This window comes from Corapipo altera, unplaced genomic scaffold (assembly GCF_003945725.1).
Source record: "Corapipo altera isolate COAL_440 unplaced genomic scaffold, ASM394572v1 56, whole genome shotgun sequence".
In the NCBI taxonomy this organism is placed as follows: Eukaryota; Metazoa; Chordata; class Aves; order Passeriformes; family Pipridae; genus Corapipo; species Corapipo altera.
The window spans coordinates 183,283-205,033 of record NW_020884896.1 but is presented as its reverse complement, the minus strand read 5'-3'; the positions used below and the strand labels follow the sequence as shown (position 1 = coordinate 205,033).

General features: G+C 41.6%; 1 protein-coding gene across 5 annotated transcripts in view; it reads left to right on the top strand.

Annotated features, from left to right (window-relative positions):
- The first annotated feature begins 982 nt into the window (after positions 1 to 982).
- The window catches only part of WASHC2C (WASH complex subunit 2C), a 35,481-nt gene continuing 14,712 nt past the window's right edge, over positions 983 to 21,751 (top strand). For 2 of the 5 annotated variants that reach the window (XM_027647996.1, XM_027647999.1), the window contains exons 1-19: positions 1,107 to 1,211; positions 1,630 to 1,794; positions 3,354 to 3,419; positions 4,067 to 4,240; positions 4,903 to 4,996; positions 5,391 to 5,449; positions 6,236 to 6,283; positions 7,525 to 7,629; positions 8,139 to 8,226; positions 9,403 to 9,471; positions 9,841 to 9,953; positions 12,145 to 12,217; positions 13,009 to 13,065; positions 15,069 to 15,236; positions 15,829 to 15,962; positions 17,839 to 17,931; positions 18,468 to 18,572; positions 19,888 to 20,004; positions 21,429 to 21,592. In XM_027647996.1, the coding sequence (XP_027503797.1) occupies positions 1,107 to 1,211; positions 1,630 to 1,794; positions 3,354 to 3,419; positions 4,067 to 4,240; positions 4,903 to 4,996; positions 5,391 to 5,449; positions 6,236 to 6,283; positions 7,525 to 7,629; positions 8,139 to 8,226; positions 9,403 to 9,471; positions 9,841 to 9,953; positions 12,145 to 12,217; positions 13,009 to 13,065; positions 15,069 to 15,236; positions 15,829 to 15,962; positions 17,839 to 17,931; positions 18,468 to 18,572; positions 19,888 to 20,004; positions 21,429 to 21,592 (1,997 nt within the window). Of the gene's footprint in view, positions 1,034 to 1,106; positions 1,212 to 1,629; positions 1,795 to 1,842; positions 1,976 to 3,353; positions 3,420 to 4,066; positions 4,241 to 4,902; positions 4,997 to 5,390; positions 5,450 to 6,235; positions 6,284 to 7,524; positions 7,630 to 8,138; positions 8,227 to 9,402; positions 9,472 to 9,840; positions 9,954 to 12,144; positions 12,218 to 13,008; positions 13,066 to 15,068; positions 15,237 to 15,828; positions 15,963 to 17,838; positions 17,932 to 18,467; positions 18,573 to 19,887; positions 20,005 to 21,428; positions 21,593 to 21,751 lie in introns of those variants that run through there. The other 3 variants (XM_027647997.1, XM_027647998.1, XM_027648000.1) reach the window with 3 other exon arrangements.

The window sequence follows — 21,751 nt, the reverse complement described above, 5'->3', positions numbered from 1 at the left end:
TAGTTGCATGGGGCTGGCTGGATTAAAAGGTACACCTGTCTACTGTAACTTCTGTCCTTACAGCCATGCAGGAAAGAACTTGTCCCCCAGTCTGATTCCAACAGCACTCTGCTCTGCTATGGAAGTTCAACAGAGATCTCATGGCCAGGTACAAGCAGCAAATGATGCCACTGGGCTAAGGCATGCCTGTAAGCATGGATATCAGACAGTTGAGCCCTGTGCAGTCTTAAATATTCTGGTTCTTCATCTGCAGGTTAGTCCCCAATGACAAACATGATTTTTGATACCTTTACATCACATCATCACTTGTAAAGTTGTGAGAGGAAGAGCCAGTGATTTTTCTTGCTGTCATCTTCTCTCTAACCTTTAAAAGGAACCTGTCTAAATTCCTTTCTAAAAGGAATTTTAGGACTGAAATGCTTTTTTGAACCCTTCTTGTAATGTTTAGGATGGGACTAATAGAAAGCAGATTCTGATTGTGCCATTCATAGCCCTCTCTACTCAGAAGCTGGTGTATGTATCACAAATAAACAACTTTCCCTAAGGAAGCATTCAGGTTCCACGTAGCTGTCATGTTGTTTTTTTTAATGGAAACTAATCTGCAAGACCCCCGGACCTGAAGCTGCCTGATGGTAGGACCGTACATTTTGCAGCATCAGTACGCACAGAGCACGTAGATCTCATGTTTTGTAATGCACGAAGGTCTGTGCCACGAGAAATCTGGATTATCAACGAAGGATTTAATTGCACATTTCAGTGAATATGGAGAGTAATTAAAGGAGGGGGGGGGAGGGGACGGGACGGGACGGGACGGGACGGGACGGGATGGGACGGGATCGGACGGGATGGGACGGAACGGGATGGGATGGGATGGGACGGAACGGGATGGGATGGGATGGGACGGAACGGGATGGGATTGGATGGGATCGCTCCGCCCGCGCCGCCTCGCGCCCCCTGCCGGCCCTCCCGCGCTGGGCGGGGCGGGGTCACGTGAGCGCGCTCAGCTGACGGCGGGCGGCGGCGCGAGGCCGCGGTGAGCGCGGGGCCGGGCCCGGGGCGCGCGGGCCGGTGAGGGCGGCCCCGCGCTCACTGTCCTTCTCCCGCAGATGAACGGGGACGCGGCGGAGCCGGCGCCCGTGTGGGAGCGGCCCTGGTCGCTGGAGGAGATCCGGAAGGGCAGCCAGAGCTGGTCCTTGGCCTCGGACGCCGGGGTGAGCGGTGCGGCCGGCACCGGGCCGGAGCCCGGCACCGGAGGGGTGCGCGGGCCGCGGCCTCCCCGGGGCTCGGGGCCGGGTGCGGGGCGGTGCTGCCGCGGGGCTCGGGGGTGGCCCAGCGCGGGAGGGGCGCCGTGGCCGCGGACACCCGGGGCCCCGGAACGCGGCAGGAGCGGCCCCGGTCGGGGCCAGGCGGCTGTCCCGGAGCTTTAACCCTCCGGTCCGAGCGGGAAAACTGAAGTGAGGAGTTGGCCCCAAAGGAGAGGCAGAATGAAGTGGCTGAGACTTGATCCTGGGGGTGTGTGCGGGTCCTTTAAACTGTGTTTGTTTTGATGCTCAGTTGAAGTGTATGGTCAGTTCTGCCAAAAGGAAAAAGAGCTGCATGCTGACTATTGCTTTCCTCTGTTGTCAACAGCTTTTGCATTTTCTACAAGAGTTCTCACAACAAACCATTTCCAGGACTCATGAAATCAAAAAACAAGTGGATGGATTGATTAGTGAAACAAAAGCTACAGACTGTCGCCTTCATAATGTCTTCAACGACTTTCTTATGTTGTCCAACACGCAGTTCATAGAGAATGTGAGTGTGTTCTAGTACAGCATCAAACTGTACTCCAAACATTGGCGTTGTCTCTTAAACGTGGAGGAAGGATTTAACTTTTTGGCAAGTCTGATGCTAATTTAGGGATAAGGTGACTTTTAATTGCTTTCTGTTAAAGGATGTCCTAATTCTTTTGTGAGTGATGCACTCTCCAATACTGGTAGGTTCCCTTTTGCATGTTCTGAAGTACCTTCCTTCCTTGTTTATATGTGACCTGGAGGTCACGATTTCATTTTTAGTACTATGAATGAGCTGGGATCTCTGAAATGTCTTGGTTTATCTTCACAAGTTCCGTGAATGTAGCATTTGCCTGTAGTTGCCTGTCCAAATATGAGAATGTTATACAATGCTGTAAATTTCCTAGTGGTATTATTTTACTCTAAAAGCATTTGGTGTTAAAGGTGTTGGGCTGCAGGCAGTTGTCCCTTACGTTTGACTGTGATGACCATATTTTATGGCTAATGTTGCCACTTTATAAATACTGCTATTTTGAAAGGTGAAGCCAGACTTGAAAGCCTGTTACAACATTGTATCACTAGAAGCATGTGTCTCATTAGATATAGATCTTTAATAGTATTTCAGGTTTGGGAAAGTTCTTTTACTGCTGTGGATTTTATCAGGTATTTTGTTTTGATCAGCACTGTTTTCAGGCCATATGTGTCTCATCTGAAGCCATGGTGTTATTGGAAAGATGGTGGCAGAGGAAAAGATGGAAATCTGGATTTCTGTTGAGGATTTTTTTTTTTGTGATAGTGGAGTTTTTTTCGGAGCTGCAGTGTCTTTTTTGCCTAACTTGGCTGTTCAGCATAACGATTCTGCTGAGAACAGTTTGCACCAAATGTTCTAAGTCTTGTATGTTTGAAGCTGTTTCTTCCCAAATTAAGTGCACAGAAATAGGTCTTCATTTCTGGTTAGTTAGTGAGAGATCTATCTCTTCCCAGGGGATAACTGCACCTGTGTTTGAGATTTCAATTTAAGTTTGCATCTTCCAGGAAGATCTTTCATTCCCCTTTGTCTCCTTGTAGCTGGTCCTAAAAAAGTACTAAAAGAGCAAGGGATCATCAGAACAAACTGAAGGTTGAGGGATGTTGTGAACCTTCTCTGTAAGTACAGGAGAAGGGTAAATGGTAAAGAATAAAAGGAAAGTAGACAGCTTGTAAGTTATCTGAATAATTCTGAGGGTGTCTAGAATACCTTTATGTTGGGAGGGTTAAAAGAGTGCATTTTTTTAACATATTCAAGTTAATCTGTGTACAGGGTTATATGGTCAACTTGTCTTCTACTACTGCAGTGACATTTGCAGACTTGAATTACTTTAGTTGCATTGAGATTGAATTACTTTAGTTACCTGATGTCTTCAATGCATAAAGGAAGCTACGAAGGTGCTTGACATCATCCATGGCTTCTTTTTTTAAACATGTAATGAATTAATGTGTAGTTAATTCCATATTAATAGTGTGTTTCTTGGTGGTACCCGTGGTTTAGCCCCTGCAGCAGTATGTTGTTCTTACATGAATTAATTTTCCTTTACTTTTTAGAGGGTATATGATGAAGAAGTGGAAGAGCCTATTCCCAAAGCTGATGTTGGAGACAAAACAGAGCAGGTAGTTAACACTGTCTAGAGTGCTGTCAATATGTTTGCAGCTGTTGTCTACTTTCTCATTTTCAAACTTACTTTGCATACATTTACAGCTTACAAACCGAACTCTTTCCTTTCTCCTTAAAGTCTCTCTGTTGGATAGTGTGTGTCATTCAGACATAAAGTTGACAGTAACAGTGTGTGATGATCTGTTATGGGCTCTCCAAGCTCCATACTGTGTTCAGCACTGATTTTTCAAGTGGTTATGCATATTTTTTCAGCAAGAGACTGAGGCCTTGAGCCACCCTATGGATTCACAGGTAGTGAATTGGGGAAGCAGAATCTGACTGGAATAATTCCCAGGAATAAAACCTTAGAGAGGTTTATATATCTCTTACAATCTAGGTGTATTATACCATAAATGTTCCCTTTATGGGTTGGGGGCACAAATATGACAATGCTGTGCTGGTGTGGATGTTAAGAACATCTCTGTTTCTAGGAGTGATAATGATGCATTAAATCAAGCAAAAGAAACTTCTGAAGGTCTTTCTAATATATATAGTGAGAAAGCTTTCATTGTACTAATTTGAAATTAGCATTTTGCATGTGTGTTGCAGTAAGATTGAGTCTTGAGTAAAATGCAGTGAGAATGTGTTTTTTCTGTTACTAAAGGAAAAGACTCGGGAACAGAAAGAAGCTGATCTGATCCCCAAAATTCAGGAAGCAGTGAATTATGGGTTGCAAGTTCTGGACAGTGCATTTGAGCAGCTAGACATCAAAGCAGGCAACTCTGACTCAGAAGAAGAAGAAAGTAATGAAAGGGTGGAACTGATACTCGAGCCCAAGGTACAGAGACCTCTTCTTACTGGGAGCATGGGTTTGTGTTTTGCTTACTTGGATTTGATCTTTGCTTCTGTCAGCAGTATCACTGCATTAGTATAAAATTGATATTCGTTAGCTAAAATGAGGGTTTGATGACTGCATCTGAAGGAGTCCTCTTTGCCAAGCTGTTCCTTGTGTAGCCTTGTCTTGCTGTTAGGTTAACATTAAGGTATGGCATCCTAAAGGGAGGTAGTTTAACACAGTGAACTTGGAAGGGGAAGCCTCAGTTCTGTGTGGGAGTGGGACATATAAATGTCATGCTTTGTAGGTACAAATCATATCTTTGTGGGTGGTTTTTACTCTCACAGTAATTAAGAATCCTAGGTGCAGGATGTGGGGTAAGACTGATGCCTGGAAGTCTTTGCAACAATATTCCTTTTTTAGATGGCTTGAGGAAAGCAAGTTGGAACTACACAAATAGAAGTAGCCCCTTGATTTGACAGTGTTAAGTGGAATAAACCTCAGCTGTCCCATGACTTGAAGTGTGTGTCTGGTGGGACTTTGTTTAAGCAGGCTTGTAACTTCCTTGAGTTAAAACAAGGGGTGTGGTTGTAAGACTTCTGTTTTTGTCAGCCATGTAGAGCTGTTCAGAGATGTCAGAAAGACCTGATGTTGTCTCTTTCTAGGATCTCTATATTGACAGGCCTTTACCTTACTTGATTGGCTCTCAGCAGTTTATGGAACAGGATGATGTTGGCCTTGGAGATCTCTCTAGTGAAGGTATGTGCTGGCATGACCTTTTATTTCTGTGCAAGTAAGTAGTTCCTAATCTGAGACTTTGGTCTGTTTTAACTCATAGTTTTCATTATCTTGTGTAGTGTTCTTGCAGTAGTTTAGTAGTTTAGATGCACACTGTAACTAGGGAAAAAATGTGCATCATGCTGTAACAACCACTTTTCTGGTATACAAAGCAGTAACTTCTCAGTTACTTGTGTTCTGTGTATTAGAAATGCAAAGTGTTAAAACTTCATCAGCCTTTGAAGCTCTTTCAAACCACTCTTTTCCACCTGAAGTTTAGTTTTCTTCGCACAGTCTTTAAAGTTGCTGTTAATATGTTTGGTGGCCACATCGTTCTCTCTCTGATCTTAACTTTTTTTGCTTTCATTTAAATTAGAAGGATCAGTAGACAGTGATCGTGGAAGTGTTATTGACAGTGAAGAGAAGGATGAAGAGGTAAGTTTGCACCAGCATTCATGAGCCCTTCCTTGTGTGTAAGGCCATCAGCTACCTTGCTTTTTGATGTTAGGTCTCAGGATAATATTGCTAGTGTTTATTCCCTGTGTTGGTTGTGATAAATGTACTTCCTGTTACTATTCTTATGCAGTAGTTTCCTCTGCAGCTTTTCAGAGGAGCAAAAAAGTGGTATTGGCTCTAGCTGTTATTAAAGTAGAATACAATACTTCAAACTGAAGTGTTTTATTCCAGTCTGATTTCATTTTGAGAAGCAAATCAGATTCTTATCAAGAATTGCATTTATGGAGAACAAATCTGATGTAAATTACAGTTACAAAGAATGGGATGGAGACTGACAGGATCAAGTTTAAAGCTTTAAGAAATCCATCTCCAGGCTTTGCCACATAAGTCTGTTGCATTGGAATATCAATTTCTGATATGTTTTGCCTGCCTTGGCTGGGATGTCTCTGCATTGTAACTGTGCTATAGAAGCACTCCCTTTTTCCTGAGGTGTTTGCTTTTGGTGCTTTTGCTCAATTTAAGTTAAATCCCTTTTGAGTTACTCCAATGCACTGTCAGATGGAGCTGTCTTTGCTAAATTAATGATTTTCTAGTGAGCTCTGTTCATAACGATGGTCAGCAGTGGGGGGAACAATTCCTTGATCAAGTCACAATGAGCAGATCTGAATGTCCAAACTTAAGCCAGTTCAGAGTTTCTGAGCCCTTTCTCCTAACCACTGGACCAAGTAGTGTGTGAATCTTGTCTTTGTGTCTCTTGTGTTACAGGAATCTGATGATGAATTTGGAAACCCTAGTGAAGAAGACCAAAAGACGGTATGGTTATACACTCTGGTACATACCTGAAAGACTTTACGCTTGTGACACAGTGAGGGTGCAAGAAAGAGGAGATGAGATCTCTAGACAATTAACAACTTTGTTAAGCCTCATTTTTATAACTTCTTATGGGAAGGTTGTCCTGACCACGTGCGTCATGTTGTGAAAATGAACCTGGGTTGGGCTTGAAGACATGCTTGCAAGCTGTCATTAGATACAGAGAATATGTGGGATGGCATTGCCTGATGTGTGCTTTCCTCAGGAATTACTTGGGAAACATGAGAATTCAGAGAATCTACCCCAGGAAAACTAGGCTTCAGTGGGATGATTTGGTCTATAATTAAAATTCTAAATTTGTTATGAAGGAAGTAAGGAACAGCACAGTTTGGGTATTGCATGAAATCAAAGATCTGAACAGTATTAAATATTTGAAAAGTATGTCCATTTGGATAATGAATGAAAAGGAAAAAGAAATGTTTAGATTGAAAAAATTCAAGCCTGACTTCAGTCATTGATTGTAGGAGAAGGAATCATACCCATGTTTACATGTGCCACTGCAAGAGACTTTTATGTGGAGATCCTCAGTCTGAAATGATTTAATGTCAAAAGAGCAACGTTGCAAAAAGCAACCCTTATTTGACGTATGTATTACTAGAACAGTGTTGCAAGAGCACTCAGATATTACATTAAGCTGACCTTTATAGGGTGACTTTTGTATGCCTGATGTATTTTAAGATGAGCAAGTATCTTTGGGTTGTTGGTTGTTTAGTTCAGTTCTTGGCCCTTGCCCAGCTCACAGTTCACTTCATCTTTTTCATCCTCTTATTGACGTGACTAAAACCAAGATGTGGGCATGTATTGTCTGTCATTCTGGTATCCACCTTAGTAACAGTGCAAGGCAATACAATTTTTTACCAGCTGATCACTGTGTTCCTGAGTTAGGACTAAATACTAGGTCTTAAGTGTGGTAGTGGTACACTCCTTGTGAGGAGAGCCTTTGTGTCCTCAGTTGCAGCATTTGGTGACAAAGAACAGGGGTGTACTAGAGAATGTAGCAACTTGCTTGGAGCTAGAGGCACTCCTTCCTTACCGCTCAAAAGCTGTGAAGTACCCCAAACTGGCTGTATGTTTCCCTCATTTCAATAACTTTGATTTGACTATTTTATCTAAGCAGATGTAGTTTTGTGCTTGTTTTGTATGCCAACTTCAGTAGAACACAACAGGGTATTATTGTTTTTTAGAGGACAGTACAGATGAGTGATGAAGATGATTATGATGGCTGTGATCTCTTTGACTCTGAAAAAGAGGAAGATGAAGATGGAGACTTAGAGGAAAGCACAAAGCCTGTGAGTATTTGTTGCCTCCTTGGATTGAGAGATTTGACTTGCCATGTGAAAAATCTCTCCTTAGATGGATTATAATGGTAGCTCTCAGTTTTGTGGGATGGGATCCTGTAGAGAGGGTCTCTAAAAATCCTGAATGGTCTTTTAGTGTTATTCAGGCTTTACCCCCTCTTACACCCTAAGCTGGCATCAAAGCTGTCTTTAAAGAATATTAAGAAATTAATTGTTACATTTTTGTGAGTTAAATGCTTCTCGTTTCTCCTGCTTACAAAACAAGGTGATGTTAAAAATAATGTGATCATCAGGAACTAGAAATCGGGGGTTTTTTCCTCATCTCTTAATTACTTTCTTAACAGAAAGCTGTATTGCTTCTTCTGAGGGCTTCAGTCAAAGTCCAGACAAGATATTGTACAAGTGAGGCTATAGAATAGAGTATTTATAATTGCAATTGCATCAAGTTGGTAACTGGATCTTATATGAGAAATATGCTGTTATTTGTCCCTACTCCTCAGAAAAAGAAGAGGCCAACATCATTTGCAGATGAGCTGGCAGCTCGAATCAAAGGAGAAGTAGCAATCAAACAGGATAAAGAACGTTCATGTAAGTTAACTCTTAAGTTTTCCTAAGTGCTTGTGTGGTAATGGGGGACTCATGAGAGAGCTGGACTGGAGGTTCTGCTTAAGAGCATGTGAAGGTATGCAGGTCTGTTATTTGAACATGTATTAGGTAGAAACCCATTAAGACGAATTGAAGACATTATTTTGTGTTCTGAGAAACTTTTTGGCCATAACTTACAGGGTTGGATTCACTGAGATATAGTGAAAACCACATTGCTTTCAGATCAGACAGGTCACTCTCAAAACACACATAATATTGGAAAGGTTTTCCCTCCAATCTGATTTTCTCTCTGCATGTTTGATCACATGTACTTTCCCCTATTTCAGGTAAGTATGTAGAAACCACTGGTCACGGTAGTCTTTTTGTGAGCTCTGCAGTGGAAAACCTCTCAAACAGTGGTATTTTCCTGTGATGTGTGCTGTTTGTTTTCTTTGTGGCTTTGAGGATACTTTACTGCTGCTTTTCATGATATTTTAAACTAAATAATGCATTTACTTTTGTGTCATTTTCAAAGGGAGAGACCTCTCAAGTATTGAGTCTGGCAGAAAATCAGAAATTGAAAACAGCTGGCTGAAATTGAGTTGCCAAGTGTTTATGAGCCTGCTGTTGAACTGTAATTTTGAGAGCGTGAACAGAAAAGAACAGTGTTTGTGTGTGTGTTCTTGCAGGGTTCAAACAATAGAACTAGGTCTGTGGATATCAGAGTCTAAAACCTACAAACTCACCCTGTTCAGTTACAGGGAAATCTTCCATTCATTGACATAGTCTTGTGATGTTATGGATAAAACTCTGACTTTGGTTTTGGTAGCTGAATCAAGGAATAATGAATCTGGAGCCATTTGAAATGTTCAAAGGTTCTGCAAAGGTGTGGAACCTGTACCATCTGGAATGCTGTCTTGCTTTCCAACGTCTCAGGTGACACTAGTCTGTATGTGGGCAACTGTGTTGAACCCCTACTGCCTGACAGAATGATTCTATTACAATTTTAGATACTAGTTTTAGAAACTGTATTTCATAGAATTGCTTCATCGGGCTGATTCATATCAAAACATAGAAGTCAGCTTGGTTAGATTATTTTTTAGGCTCTTTTTACCATGGATTGATCACAGGCTATAAGTAAAAGTGGACTATTTTTTCTTTGAAACTTTCTTCTTAAAGCACTGTCATCTGAGACCAAAACAAGGAAAACCCTGAAAGAGAAGAAGGAAGTTAGAGTTCCATCGGATGGTAGGATATCCTCCTCTCTTGTTTTTGAATTGTGGGCTGGAATGTAAGGCACCGCTTAAATGGTGGCCTCTACTCTAGAAGCTGGGTGAGGTATCAGTGAGCATCTGTCAAGGTGAGTGTGTAAACAAATCTAAGCTGTGCTGTGCATGTAAACAAGGCTAGAAACAGACTTAGTGGGAGTCCATCCTTAAATGTGGCCTTCTGGAGCAACCACATACAACCCAATGTGTCTTCAGCAGCTTCTCTGTATGTGTTGTATTTATAATAGAGGGCAGGTGGAACCAAAGCAATTTTTATTTTGGTTGTCTCTGATTGCCTTTCCTGACTTTGGTCAGTCCTACCAAAGCTCATGGCTCTTGTACTTTCTAGATGAAGATGATGACATCTTCAAGCCTCCTAAGTTGACTGATGAAGACTTCACACCGTTTGGTTCAAGGGGTGGCCTCTTCAGTGGTGGAACAGGTCTCTTTGATGATGAAGAGGTGAGAATGCTGGAGATGATAGAAACTGAGTGTTGCCCTTCTAAAAACAAAAGATCCCCACAAATTCCCACCTCTGGAAGACAGAGAGGGGAAACTCCATTTTGTTGTTTGGTTATATTCAAGTTTGGTGGGATAGTATAGCTTTCCAGTGGGGAAACAGAACTACATAAGTTAGATACTAACGTTACCCGTGGCCCAATATCCTCTCTTCTGTAGTGGTGCTGATGAGAGATGCAAGTGTGGTTCTAGCTCTTTATTAGACAGGTTCTAATTCCAGGAGACCTTAATCAGCCCCTTACTTTTATCTGTGGAGGTAAACCAAATCCCATGCAGTTGTTTTAAATCAGCAGATTTAGATTAAAATGCCTGTTAGAATACTGAATTTTGTAATTCTCTCTTTCTGTCTGTTTGTGGGAGAAGTTTGAATGGAAGAGAACATGATGCTCTTCACACTTTATTTTTCACATACCATATGTGGACAGTGATGCTGCTGGGTTTCTCTGTTCCTGTGCTGTTAAAAGCTTCCTACTGCAGTTATGCTGTGTTCTTTCATCTAGTTATTGTATGATTCCTGGGTTACTTGTGATGGCAAGAAAAGTTCACCTTAAGCTTACTCCTAGGCTATCTAGAGCTGACTTCATAAAGAAGTGGCACAAAGAGCATTTCTGACCTTATTTTACCACTGTTTGTACATGTGAAAAGGGATAGAAACCCAGTGTCAGGGTTACTTGAGATTTAAGAATCTTAACAGTACAGCTGTGTAAAAGAAATGATTGCCTCTGATTTTGTTATGCACTTGATACTTGTAACAGTCAAGGTTAGTCCAGAATAGTAGCCAAACTGTTGCCTTTGGGTGTTGTTGTGTTCCTCATTGCAACTAGAACAAAAGTCAGGTGTTCCTCTGACCAAAGGAGGATATAAGACTGAAATTTGGAAGGAGGCCTTCTGTACCTCAAGCTTACAATGACAACCTACAAGAATACAGCTAAGAAGCACCAAACAGGGGCATTGTCTGTAGGGAAGGAGGTAGTTCTGTGCAGTCTTTTCCACTCAAACACAACCTTTATTGAAAAAATATAATGCCTTTTTTTTTTTTTAAAGTGGCAGCCAACAGCTTAAAAAAATATTAAGAAAAATAATCTGATAGTGCAAGCCATCTTTGTGTCAGTGCAAATCCAGATGAAGCTATAATTGGTTACCTCTTGGTTACTTATTACTGAGACTACTCTCCTCATCCCATAGACACAGGCCAGCCAAGAAGATTTGTCTGTGATTGTTACCTGCCTGCATACAGCTGTTCTTGGTTTTCTGTTATCTGAAAGTTAAACATCTAGGAAGGGTAAAGCTTCACTTCCCTTGTGCCTTGTACTGTACCAGAAGACAGACACAGTAGGTCAACAGGCAAACAGTTGATCACTGACACCTTTGCTGCAGCCCTGTGCTCCCCTACTCCTTGGGAAGCGTTGCTGCCTTCTTCCTATGAAGTTTATACAAAGACCATGCATTTTGAAGCTCCAGGTGGGAAACCTCTAATACCCAACTTCCCATAAGAGGGAGGCTTTCAAGAAATTAAGTGGTCAGTACTCGAAAGATCTGGATATTTCTTGGAAATCTGGTCTATAATTGTTGGGGAAGATCAGTACAGGGCAACTGAAACCTGAGCACAAGGACTTCTGTGGGAGTGTCCTGCAATGTATTTCTCTGCACACTTATGGTATCTTAACATCCCCTTAGCAACAATAGAAATCATTCGTCTTAACCACATGAAGTCAGGAGTATTTTTATGCTTGTCCTGACCTGAATTCTTTCTTCAAAGCTGACTATATAAGTTTCAATAGGAAAGCTTAGAAGGGTGTCATCAGGACCTAAACAGGTATAGATTAATTAGTGTAAGCCCTTGAAGATGTGCAAATAAAAGGTCATTCCTTCTCTTCAGCAAACAGACTGGTAATCAGTGTAAATTAAATTCTAGAAGACAGCAACTTTTCTGAATGTATGCACTCAAGTTAACACTTGAGTACCTAGATTTAAGTCTATATTTGCCGACATCCTTTTGGGAAGGGAGTGGTGATTACCTCCTCTGTCTTGGCTTAGAAGTGGATATTCAATATGGAAAAATCAGCATCTGTTTTTCCCTACAAAAAACAAATTCACCACTTCCCCCCCCCTTTGCATTTTCATCTGTAATCAGAGTGATCTTTTTGCTGAAGCACCAAAAGGAGAAGAATCAAAAGAGAGAGAGGAGCGAGTCCCAGTAAGTGAAGGTAAGAACCAATTGTTGCCTCCTGTAGTCCTGCTGTGATTTATCACTGCTAGCAGCTAGACTGTTTTGTTCCCAAACTAGAAAGTCTGGTGTAGCAATTGTTGCCAAGTGTCTTCTCCTCCCCAGTCTTAATAGAGAACAGCTGTGTTTTCCTGGAATTTTAAATGTGTTTGTTCATTATGGTCTGTTACACACACCTACTCTCCTGGAAAAGATGTCCTCACTGATGTTGGCAGAGCTCTCTGCATGCACTGCGTTCCTGCTGCTGAAGAGTACTTTGCAGGATCCAGTTGTGGGTTTGAAGGGAGCAAAGATTTCTTCTTGCAGATTAATCCACATCTGAGTTTCCCAATAGGTGCACTCTGCACACACATTCTGTTTTGCAGCAGCTTTTACTGAAGCACTGTAGTTGATGAATTTTCAGATATGGGTTGGAAGACTAAACCATTTTGTTTTGAGTGTACTGTATTGAAGTGGATTGAAGTGATTTTGAGTGTGTGAATGTGAACCGTTGTAAATAATGCTGTATGTAAACATGTATTGTGTTTATCAGCTTGAGTGTAGTAGAGCTGTTTTGTGGAGTTTTAATGGAAGAAAAATAGTTAAATTGTTACATGTATCTGCAAAAAATCAGAAGTTCAAGGAGAATGTGTAAAGAGTTCTGAGCTGTTGAGAATTAAAAAAAGGCAGCTCAGAAAACTTCTTGGATTCCTGTTTCTGTGGTAGCATTCTGAAGGTTCTGACAACATAAAATGAGTGCATCCATTTGTATTGTACTTCCTGTGATTTCAGCATCCACTACAAAGTCCTTAAAGAAACTTCCTGCAGGTGCAGTATCTCTGTTTCCAGGTATGATTTATTCAATAGCCAATTGCTTCATACACAAAATGCTCTTTTCTTTAAAACCTGCTGTGGAGGTTTTAAAGAAGAAAACTCTCCAAATACAGCAGCACTGCATCGCTTTATCATATGCTTGATGACATATAGAGATGCTTCTGCCATGCTAAGCCTAAACTGCAGCATGCTCTGTGGATAATCAAGATTCTGTGGGAGCTCTGAAGGTAGGTGTCATTGATGGCAGGTATTAGCAGCTGTCAGCTTCTAGTGTTGTGCTCTGAACTTCTAAGACTGTGTGTCACTTCATCTGATATTTTATAGCTGAAGTCTGCAGTGCATGCAGTCACAGCTTCCATCTATACTCTGGGAAGGAAGTGCATTTTTATCTTTCATATTTGATCATATTCCCTTGGGTTAGCAGAAGAAGAGTTTAAACATCAAGTTCCTTTATTTTTGTGGCACAGGCTAATAGGACCAGTCTTGTTTCTCTGGTTTTGATTAGGAGCATCTGCATACACAGGGAAGGACCAAATCTATAACTTGGAGCTAAAAATAAAAAAGATTTGTACTAAGATCCCTGTTTCATATCAGAATCCAAGCTGATCAATGAAAAGAAACCTATGTCACTATGTCACCAGTCTTTTGGAATCAACTGACATTGATTTCTTTTGGTGTGTAGGGTCTTCACCTGATTGAGTTACCTTAATTTTAAGTTTTGCCCTTTATTAGGAATGGCCTATTTTAAGACTATGGCTTCAGTTAACTGAGCCCTCAGTTAGCACAATTTTTTAGAGTAGAAAGTATACAAATTTTTACTCCAGGGTCAAAGATACATGTCAACAATGAGACTTCTGCATTAATTGTAAGACTTGGTGGCAGAGTTTAAAACAGCAGATTGAGATGTGGGAGTTTTTTATCCTTTGCTCTTTCTCGGAGGTACTGTTGCATAAGCAATGAATTTTCCATCATTCTAACAGTGTTCTATTCTAGTTCATCAGGAATTAACTTATATGTAGCATTTATTCAGTCTTCAGTTGCTCCCTCAGTAAGTTGTAGAGAGGCTTAAGTCACCAGAGAAAACCCAAGACTGGGGCTCCTTTGCTATTGTAAATTGCTTGATGAACATGTTTCCAAGTGAACAGTTTGTTTAGGAACTCAGGAATCTCTAATAATCAAACTTTGTGGCTGTATTTCTGTCAATCCTATGGCACTTTCTAATTGTGTAATACACTTTTTTTTAATAATAAACTGCTGCTGATTAAAATTAATGCAGTCTGCTGACTTTTAACCAAATAGCAGTTATTCTACTTTCTGCTTTCAGTTTAAGTATCTCCCCACCCCATCTCATTTCCAAGCATCTATGCATAAGAAGCAAAAAGACAGGCTGCCAGTTTTTGCCAAAACCTCCAGAAGTGTTTGACATGCACATATCACTGAAGCCAGACATTTCCACAGCAGATTTAGAAGAAACGGTTGCTCTGGCTAACGCTCCTTAATCTCTGCCATATCTGAAGTATGCAGGGACCAAACTGCCTTGTCCTGCAGTACTGTGAGTGGATTCACATGACAAGTGCTGCTCCTGGGAAGAACTCAGTCACCTGTCCTTACCTCTCCACAGGCACCTTACCACTTTTATTGGGCCACAGTGGTGTTATGTACTAGTTAGTAGAGTAGGATACTGGTTTGGGAAGTCCACAGGGGGCAACAGTGTGGGACTGCTGGGCCTTCTAGCTTCAACACAGAACCTTGGCTGCTGTTTCTAGGGAAGATGAGCAGGTTTGAGAAAGAAGTGATTGCAGTGAGAGCGGGGGCCATCTGTCTGTGACTTGGCTTTATCAGGATGTGTCCAGCTAATGCTTTTTTAATGCAGCATTGTTGCAGGAGCACCTTAAAAGTTGCTGAGATGGAAACTCTGCCTGATGCCACTTACTATGGCATAAGTTCAGCTCTTTGGTAACTCTGGCAATGATCTCTGTGTGGTTATTTTGCTTTTTCTCCCTCCATCTAACCTGCAGGAGGAAGTGATGTGTTTAGTTCCAGTGTAGTTGGGGAAAAAGACAAGAAATCTGCAGCACACAGCACAGAGAAAACTCCTAAGCAGCCTGGGAAAGTTGTTCTATTTGATGATGATGATGATGATGATGACTTCTTTGTGGAAGCAACTAAAAAGCGTCCAGATCCAGGTACCTCTAAGCATTTGCAGTGAAAGATTAAACACTGAAGGTCATCAAAATTCAAACTGATTCCTAGCAGTTATAATGAGTTTTAAAATTCAAACCTGCATCACTGCTACTACTGCTTGGGTTTTAGGGGGTTGTGTTTTTTGGTTGGTTTTTTGTTTGGGGTTTTTTTTGTTATTGGTATTTCTTTTCCTTGGAGCGATGTGGGACTGGTTTATTTGTACATGCTCTCCCCTGACTTTCCTTTCTAAGGAGGCTCTTTCTACTGCTAGAGCAGTATATCTAGGCTTGAATCAGGGAATTGGTAACAGCCTGTAGTCCCTATGTTCAACATTCCCTTTAGAGGCTCTAGGCCTGTGCCAAGCCAAAACCAAAACACTGCCTTTAGAGGTGCCAGCTCACTCAACTGCATGACTGCATCCTCTTGTCAGCAGTGCTCTCAGGTTAGTGGTATTTGAGAGCTTGTCTCTTAAAGACTCCTGATGTTGGTCATCTTTAAAACATCTGATATCTTTTGAGACTCTGCTGTCTTCTCTTGCTCAGTAGGGGCTGTTCTGTATTCATCATTCCCTGTTTGTTTTGTCTCTTAATGTAGTCAAGTCCACAGCTGACCTATTTGATGATGATGAAGAAGGTGACTTATTCAAGGAAAAACCTGCCATTCCTTCTGTGGTTGATGGCACAACTAAAGAAACAGAAGGCCATAGGGAGACAGTCATGGAAAAAAAGGTAACAACGTATAATTGGATTGCATGGCTAAGGTTTCAGGAAAATGTTACTACTGCAGTTGAAGTAGTCTATCCATGTACAGCACTGTGAAAGTGCTATTTGTGAAACTGGACTATGTTCATAGGGTCTTCCATGACGAGTGCTTCAGGTGTCCTTAAATACCTTTTACCTTTTAACCTTTGGGGTTTTTTTCACGTTTTTATTTGTGTGGGCAGTGATTGAAAGACTCTTATTAAGGCAGGATTGAAATGCGAGCAAAATGAGCAGCCTGTGTTAATAAAAAGTGTTTATGAAGTTCCTGGCTGAAATGAAACCAGTGTGAGTTGAGAACCTTTGGTGTCACAGTTCTGTGCTGCAGAAACTGTGTCTGCACTTACACTGCCCTGGTTACTTAACTGGTAACCCATTGCTTGTGTGTATTATGGGAGAGGAAGGTGGATGTCACAGTTCTGCCTAAGCATATACGAACCTTGGAGTGTTTAAAAAAAACTATTCTTCAGCAGAAAACTTTTAAGTTGTAGAAAGCTCTAAATGTGGTCTTGAGCACATATGTACAGTGTTATGAGAGCCTCCTGTACCCACTCCACTTTCAGAACTGTGCCTCGAGGAAAGTAGTAATGCTCTTTCTTTCTATGGTAGATATTGTGTATATTTATTTTATACTTATTTGCTCTTCAATGACTATTGGAACACAATGAGCTACCACGACTCTTCTCCCCTCTGGACTGAGAAGTGTACAGTGCTGGGGATGTCTAATGCAAATTGTGGTGGTACTTTTTCCGTGTTGCCTTATGAGAAGCACCTGAGCACATGGGCAAAGCCGGTCTCTTTCTGCTGCAGTGCAAGAGTGCATGGTCAATGAAGCAGGAGTGGTGGTCATCCAATGCTATTGCTCTGATCTCAGAGCACTTGGCTTTCCTGGAGGAGAGGATGAAAACTGATTCAGCAGCACCCCCTCCTGCTCTGTCAGGAAGTGAAGGCTGTTTTATACTCCAGGCTTTATGACAGTAGTGCTTGGGTCTGGGATCATTCTAAGTTTAATGGCAATATAGCTGGTGGCAGGCTGGGGCTGTGCTGTGATAATGCAGGAAATGATGGCTGGCACAAACTGCCCTCTTCCTTTATGAAACACAGCTTGTTAAAAGAAACATTTTTGTTTAGCTCATGAAGTCTGGCATGAGTTGCTGCATACATTCTTCTGCTGAGAAGGATGGTGTGGGAAGGGAGGCCTGTGGTAAAACCTGCAAGTCACTTGTGCATAGTTCTGGCTATGTGTGAGGAACTTGCTTGGCACATGAGTTTTGGACTTCAGCCCATGGGTAACAAGCTTGTGTTCTGTCCCTTCAGCTGCTGGGATTTTGCCAGCAGCATGCCTCTTAGAAGGGGTTTGTCGTGGTTTAGGAATGGTACTCCCCAATTTAGTGTTTCCACTGAAACCATGCTGCCACTCATGCCCTGCCTCCCCCTCCCCTGCAGTGGGCTGGAGAGGAGAATTGGAGACACAAAAGGTAAAGCTCATGGGTTGAGATAAGAATAATTTACTGGAAACAGCAATGAGATAAGAAAGCAAACAGTAACAGCAGCAATACTAATGACTGAGGGTACAAGAAACAAAGGATTCACATGGAAACCCCCTGACAGTAGACAGTACCCAACCATTCCCTCTCCTGCTGCACCAAAGTAGCAGAGCCCTTTTCCTGTTCCAGGAAAATGAGGTGAGGTGGTACAGAATAACCTCCAGGTCCTAGCCATGCCTCCTCCTGGCTACTGCAAAATATTAACCCTGTCCTGGCCCAACCAGGACAGGGTCATATGATATGCCTGCCCTTACTGAATCTAAATGGGTGCTGATGCAGTGTTTTTATTTGTCCTAAAGAGTCAACAATCTTCGGGTGAGGACTTCAAGCCTTTATCTGAAACGCCTCCAAGAAAACAGAGGGGTCTTTTCTCTGATGAGGAGGATTCTGAAGTGAGTATTTTTTTAAGAAATCCCTACAGAAATCCTTGGGATCTGAGTCACCCTGACTTCAATCCACTCATATCTGGGGACTCTTTATGTATCTTGTAGGACTGGGAAGTCTGACATCCATGCATCTACACCCAGCCATTCTGAAAGCTCCTTCTTGCTCCAAAGAGTGAAATCTCTGGAATTGTTTTCCCTGTCTTCAGGGAGTTAAACTTGTGTGGTACACACAGGCATAAATTGAAAGGTTGAAGAGAGGAAGGAGCAGCAAATCAAGAGCAAGATTCATGAAAGACTGTTTCATATGAAAGATATGTTTCATTTTGTGTCTTTGGCTTTCAGCTAGAAATCAATCTGCAAAGCTGAGGGAAATAAATCCCTGTGCAGCTGCAGGTGATTGGTACATCAGAGTAAGACAATCTTTCCCTGCTTCATAGGCACACTAAACATCTTTTTTTATAAGGAAAAACATGTACGTCCCCTTTTGAGTTCTTGAACTTCTAGCATTGCTTTGCAAATTGACATTTCTTTGGTTTGCACAGGACTTGTTTTCATCAAGTAAAACTGTAAAGTCCAAAGCTACATCTCTCCCCACCAGCAAATCCATGACGAAAGCTCCACTTTCCTTGTTTGATGATGATGAAGAGGTAAGTACACTTCCTTATACTGTCTGTGTGTGGGAAGTCACCTGCACAGCCTGTTGCAAATGCAGCAGGAAATACTCAGAAGTTTACGACACTGGGCATGCAAATGGAGCACTAAATCAATCTTGCATTGTGTAGCAGTTCTAAGCGTGCAGGCCACATTGCAGAGGACAGTGGTAGCAGGGACTCTTGCAAGTTCTTGGTATCTTTTTAGTGGTTTGAAGTCAGTGCATATTATGCATATTATCCCTTTGATTGATAGGACTAGAGAACACTAAACAGTAGAACAGATCTTCAAGAAGCTGTTTTGTCCTGGCCTGTGGTACATGTTACATGGGTGACTTCTTGCTTCTCTTGTGTCACAGCTGTTGAATTCCTTTTTTCTCACACTTCAGTGTGTAAGAATTGTGACCACTAATATGGAAACTGAGATCAGAGAACAGTTTGTGCAAGAAACTTCAAAAAATTGCATTAGTTTCTTATCTCTTTGTAACCCTCTTTTCCTTCCCATGCACCCTCCAAAGAGCTTTCAACTCTGGACCTGCAGCCTTCCTGGCTTAACTTAGCCCATAGTACTAACCTGAGGCAAATAGGAAGCCTACTCAGAGCTGTAAGCCTGGGGACTTCAGCAAACTCAGGATAAAAGTTTCCTGCCCAGGACTGTTTCCAGTTCACCTTTCTGAAAAGGGGCTGTTCAAAAGCAAGTCAGGATAGTGAGACATTTTGTACTGTGATAAGGTCTCTGGTATCTGCCATGAAGGTTGCGTTTTGGAACTCAAGTTTGAGTGGAGAAAAGCATAAATGAGTGTTAGGTGGTGGCATCAACATATGCTTTTGTCCTGATGCCTACAGGATAGTCTGCATGAGTGTCTTCAGGTGGAGAGCCATGGATCTTGCCCAGTAGTAGTTGTTCAGCTTGCCTATTGCCTGGCATCTCAGAACAGGATTCATTCTCTATTTAGTTATATAGATGAGAAATGATGCCCCATTGTGTTAGCTGCTGTGCAACAGAATTGCTGAGTGATGGTTTTTGGCTGCTGATCATGCTTTGTGGTGGAGAATCTGTGGGCCAGAACCAGGATATGTGCTTACAAGCTTCTGATCTATCAAATGCTACGTGTGTAAAATTCCTTGTTCCAAAATATTATGTTATACTTGAAATTGTCTTCAAAAACAGTTCACAAAACACCATTTCTGTATCCTACTTGTATGAAAAGTGGATGGCAACAGTCTTGCATGCTGATGACTTCCAGTGAGCTTTTCATTTTAACTTTAGCTTTTGTTAGGATTTGTTTAAAATATTTTATTTTATTTTAAGGATCTCTTCGGTGTGGGACCTGTGAAGAAGCAGCAGGAAAAGCCTCCAGAAGAGAAAACAAAACAGTCAGGGCCCCTCAAGAAGGCTTCCAGCTTATTGTTCAGCAGTGATGAGGAGGTACTGAGGAGTTAGATTTGTTGAAAGGGCTTACTGGGCTTTATGCTGAGCAAAGCATAAAACTTTTGAGATGGGAACCACAGTCCCACTGTGTCCACATGCCATGCTTACCCCAGTCCTGTGAGGTGTTTGCAGCTGAGGAAGCTGTCTGATTCTTGACCCAAGTTATTGCAGGATATAGGTAACAGAAGTCATGTAGAAGAGAAAATCAGTATTCTCAGTGTAATTTATAGAAAGTTTGATAGCAAATGGAGGCTGTTGCAAACAAATCTGACTTAAAAACATTAGAAGGGAAAAATAACCTTGCTGTTACTGCTTTAATTTCTGTAAGGAAGGTTTAGCAGTTCTTCATAGATATGTGTTGAGGTTTTCCTTGTTTTAGGTTCTTGGGGTGGAGGGTTTTTTTGTACCTGATTTTGTTTGTTGGGTATTTTGTTTGCTTGGGTTTTGATGGGTTTTGTTTGTTTGGCTGTTTTGTTTTGTTTTTTAAAATCTAGGGATGGGAAAATGAAACATAAATAACAAGGCTTCCCAGAGAGCAGTCCTCTTCTAGGGATGAATTAGGTATTGTCCTTCATCTGAAGTGAAAGCCAGAGACACTAACTAAATTAAAAACTTGTCTGGAAAGTCTCTGAATTAGCTCGTATGAATAAACTCCAGACTCTTCTTAGCCGTCCCACCTCTCTAAATTATTCTTGCATAGACTTTAATTTTTATTACTTGTCCTGTAATTGCTTTTTTAGTGGATAGTAGTAATATCTTTAGATGCATTTTTATTTTAATGTAGAATAAACCAAGTTCATGCTTTAACATGCCTGTAGTCACTTTCAGAAAGGGGACAAAAAGAGATGGGGAACTGGGAAAAAGCACTTGAAATGCTGGGAATAAAACACAGAAAAATCTTGTTTAGTGTGTAGACTCGATTAAATGCTAGCTGTGGGAGGGGTTGAGGGAAAAGTACTGTGAAGAAAATAAGAAGTGCAGCATCAAGCACTCTAGTAATGAGGTGTCTTTGGGATGTGCTGTGTTATTTCTTTTTTCTTTTTTTTTATTTTCTTAAATTTTGAGGGTTTTTTTTTTTCCCTATACATCAAGTAATGCTAATTATTTAAATGGCTCAGATCAGGTTCTACTGAGTGACCTTACTCGTGTGACTGCAGTTGACACTGACCTCAGTTGTCAAGAGCAGCTGTAATAAAGTGCACGTGCCCTGTTTTGCTGGACTAATACTGTAAGTGACCAAAAGGTGACCAGGCCCTCTGCAAAGCCTGAGCAATGTCAGGTTGCAGTGGCTAACATGAATGCAGGAAGGTAAACTAGCAGAGAGACAAAAGGACTGGCAAGATGATGAAGTGTTCATTATAGAGATGGGAAAGTGGTTTTGACCAAGACAAAGAAAAACTTGAGGGTTCCTTCTTTTTAAGGAACACTGGAATGTCTCCAAGCCAGCTAAACTTCCTTCTGAAGATGACGGAAAAGAAGACCCTGCAAAACCAGCTAGTACTGTCAGTCAAACTAAAGAAGTGAAGAAGACAAGCCTTTTTGAGGAAGATGATGAGGAGGATTTATTTGCAATCACTAAAGAGAGGTGACTGTCCTGGGAGGGGAGTGGGGAGGCATTTTTTCAGAACAGCCCAGGAGCCCTCTCAAAACCAGATGGACCCAGGCCTATTGCAAGTGTTGTCCCTTGCTACTGCTGCTGAGTAGGAAGTAGAGGTGTGTGAGTAGGAACTGGCAGGGCTGAGCT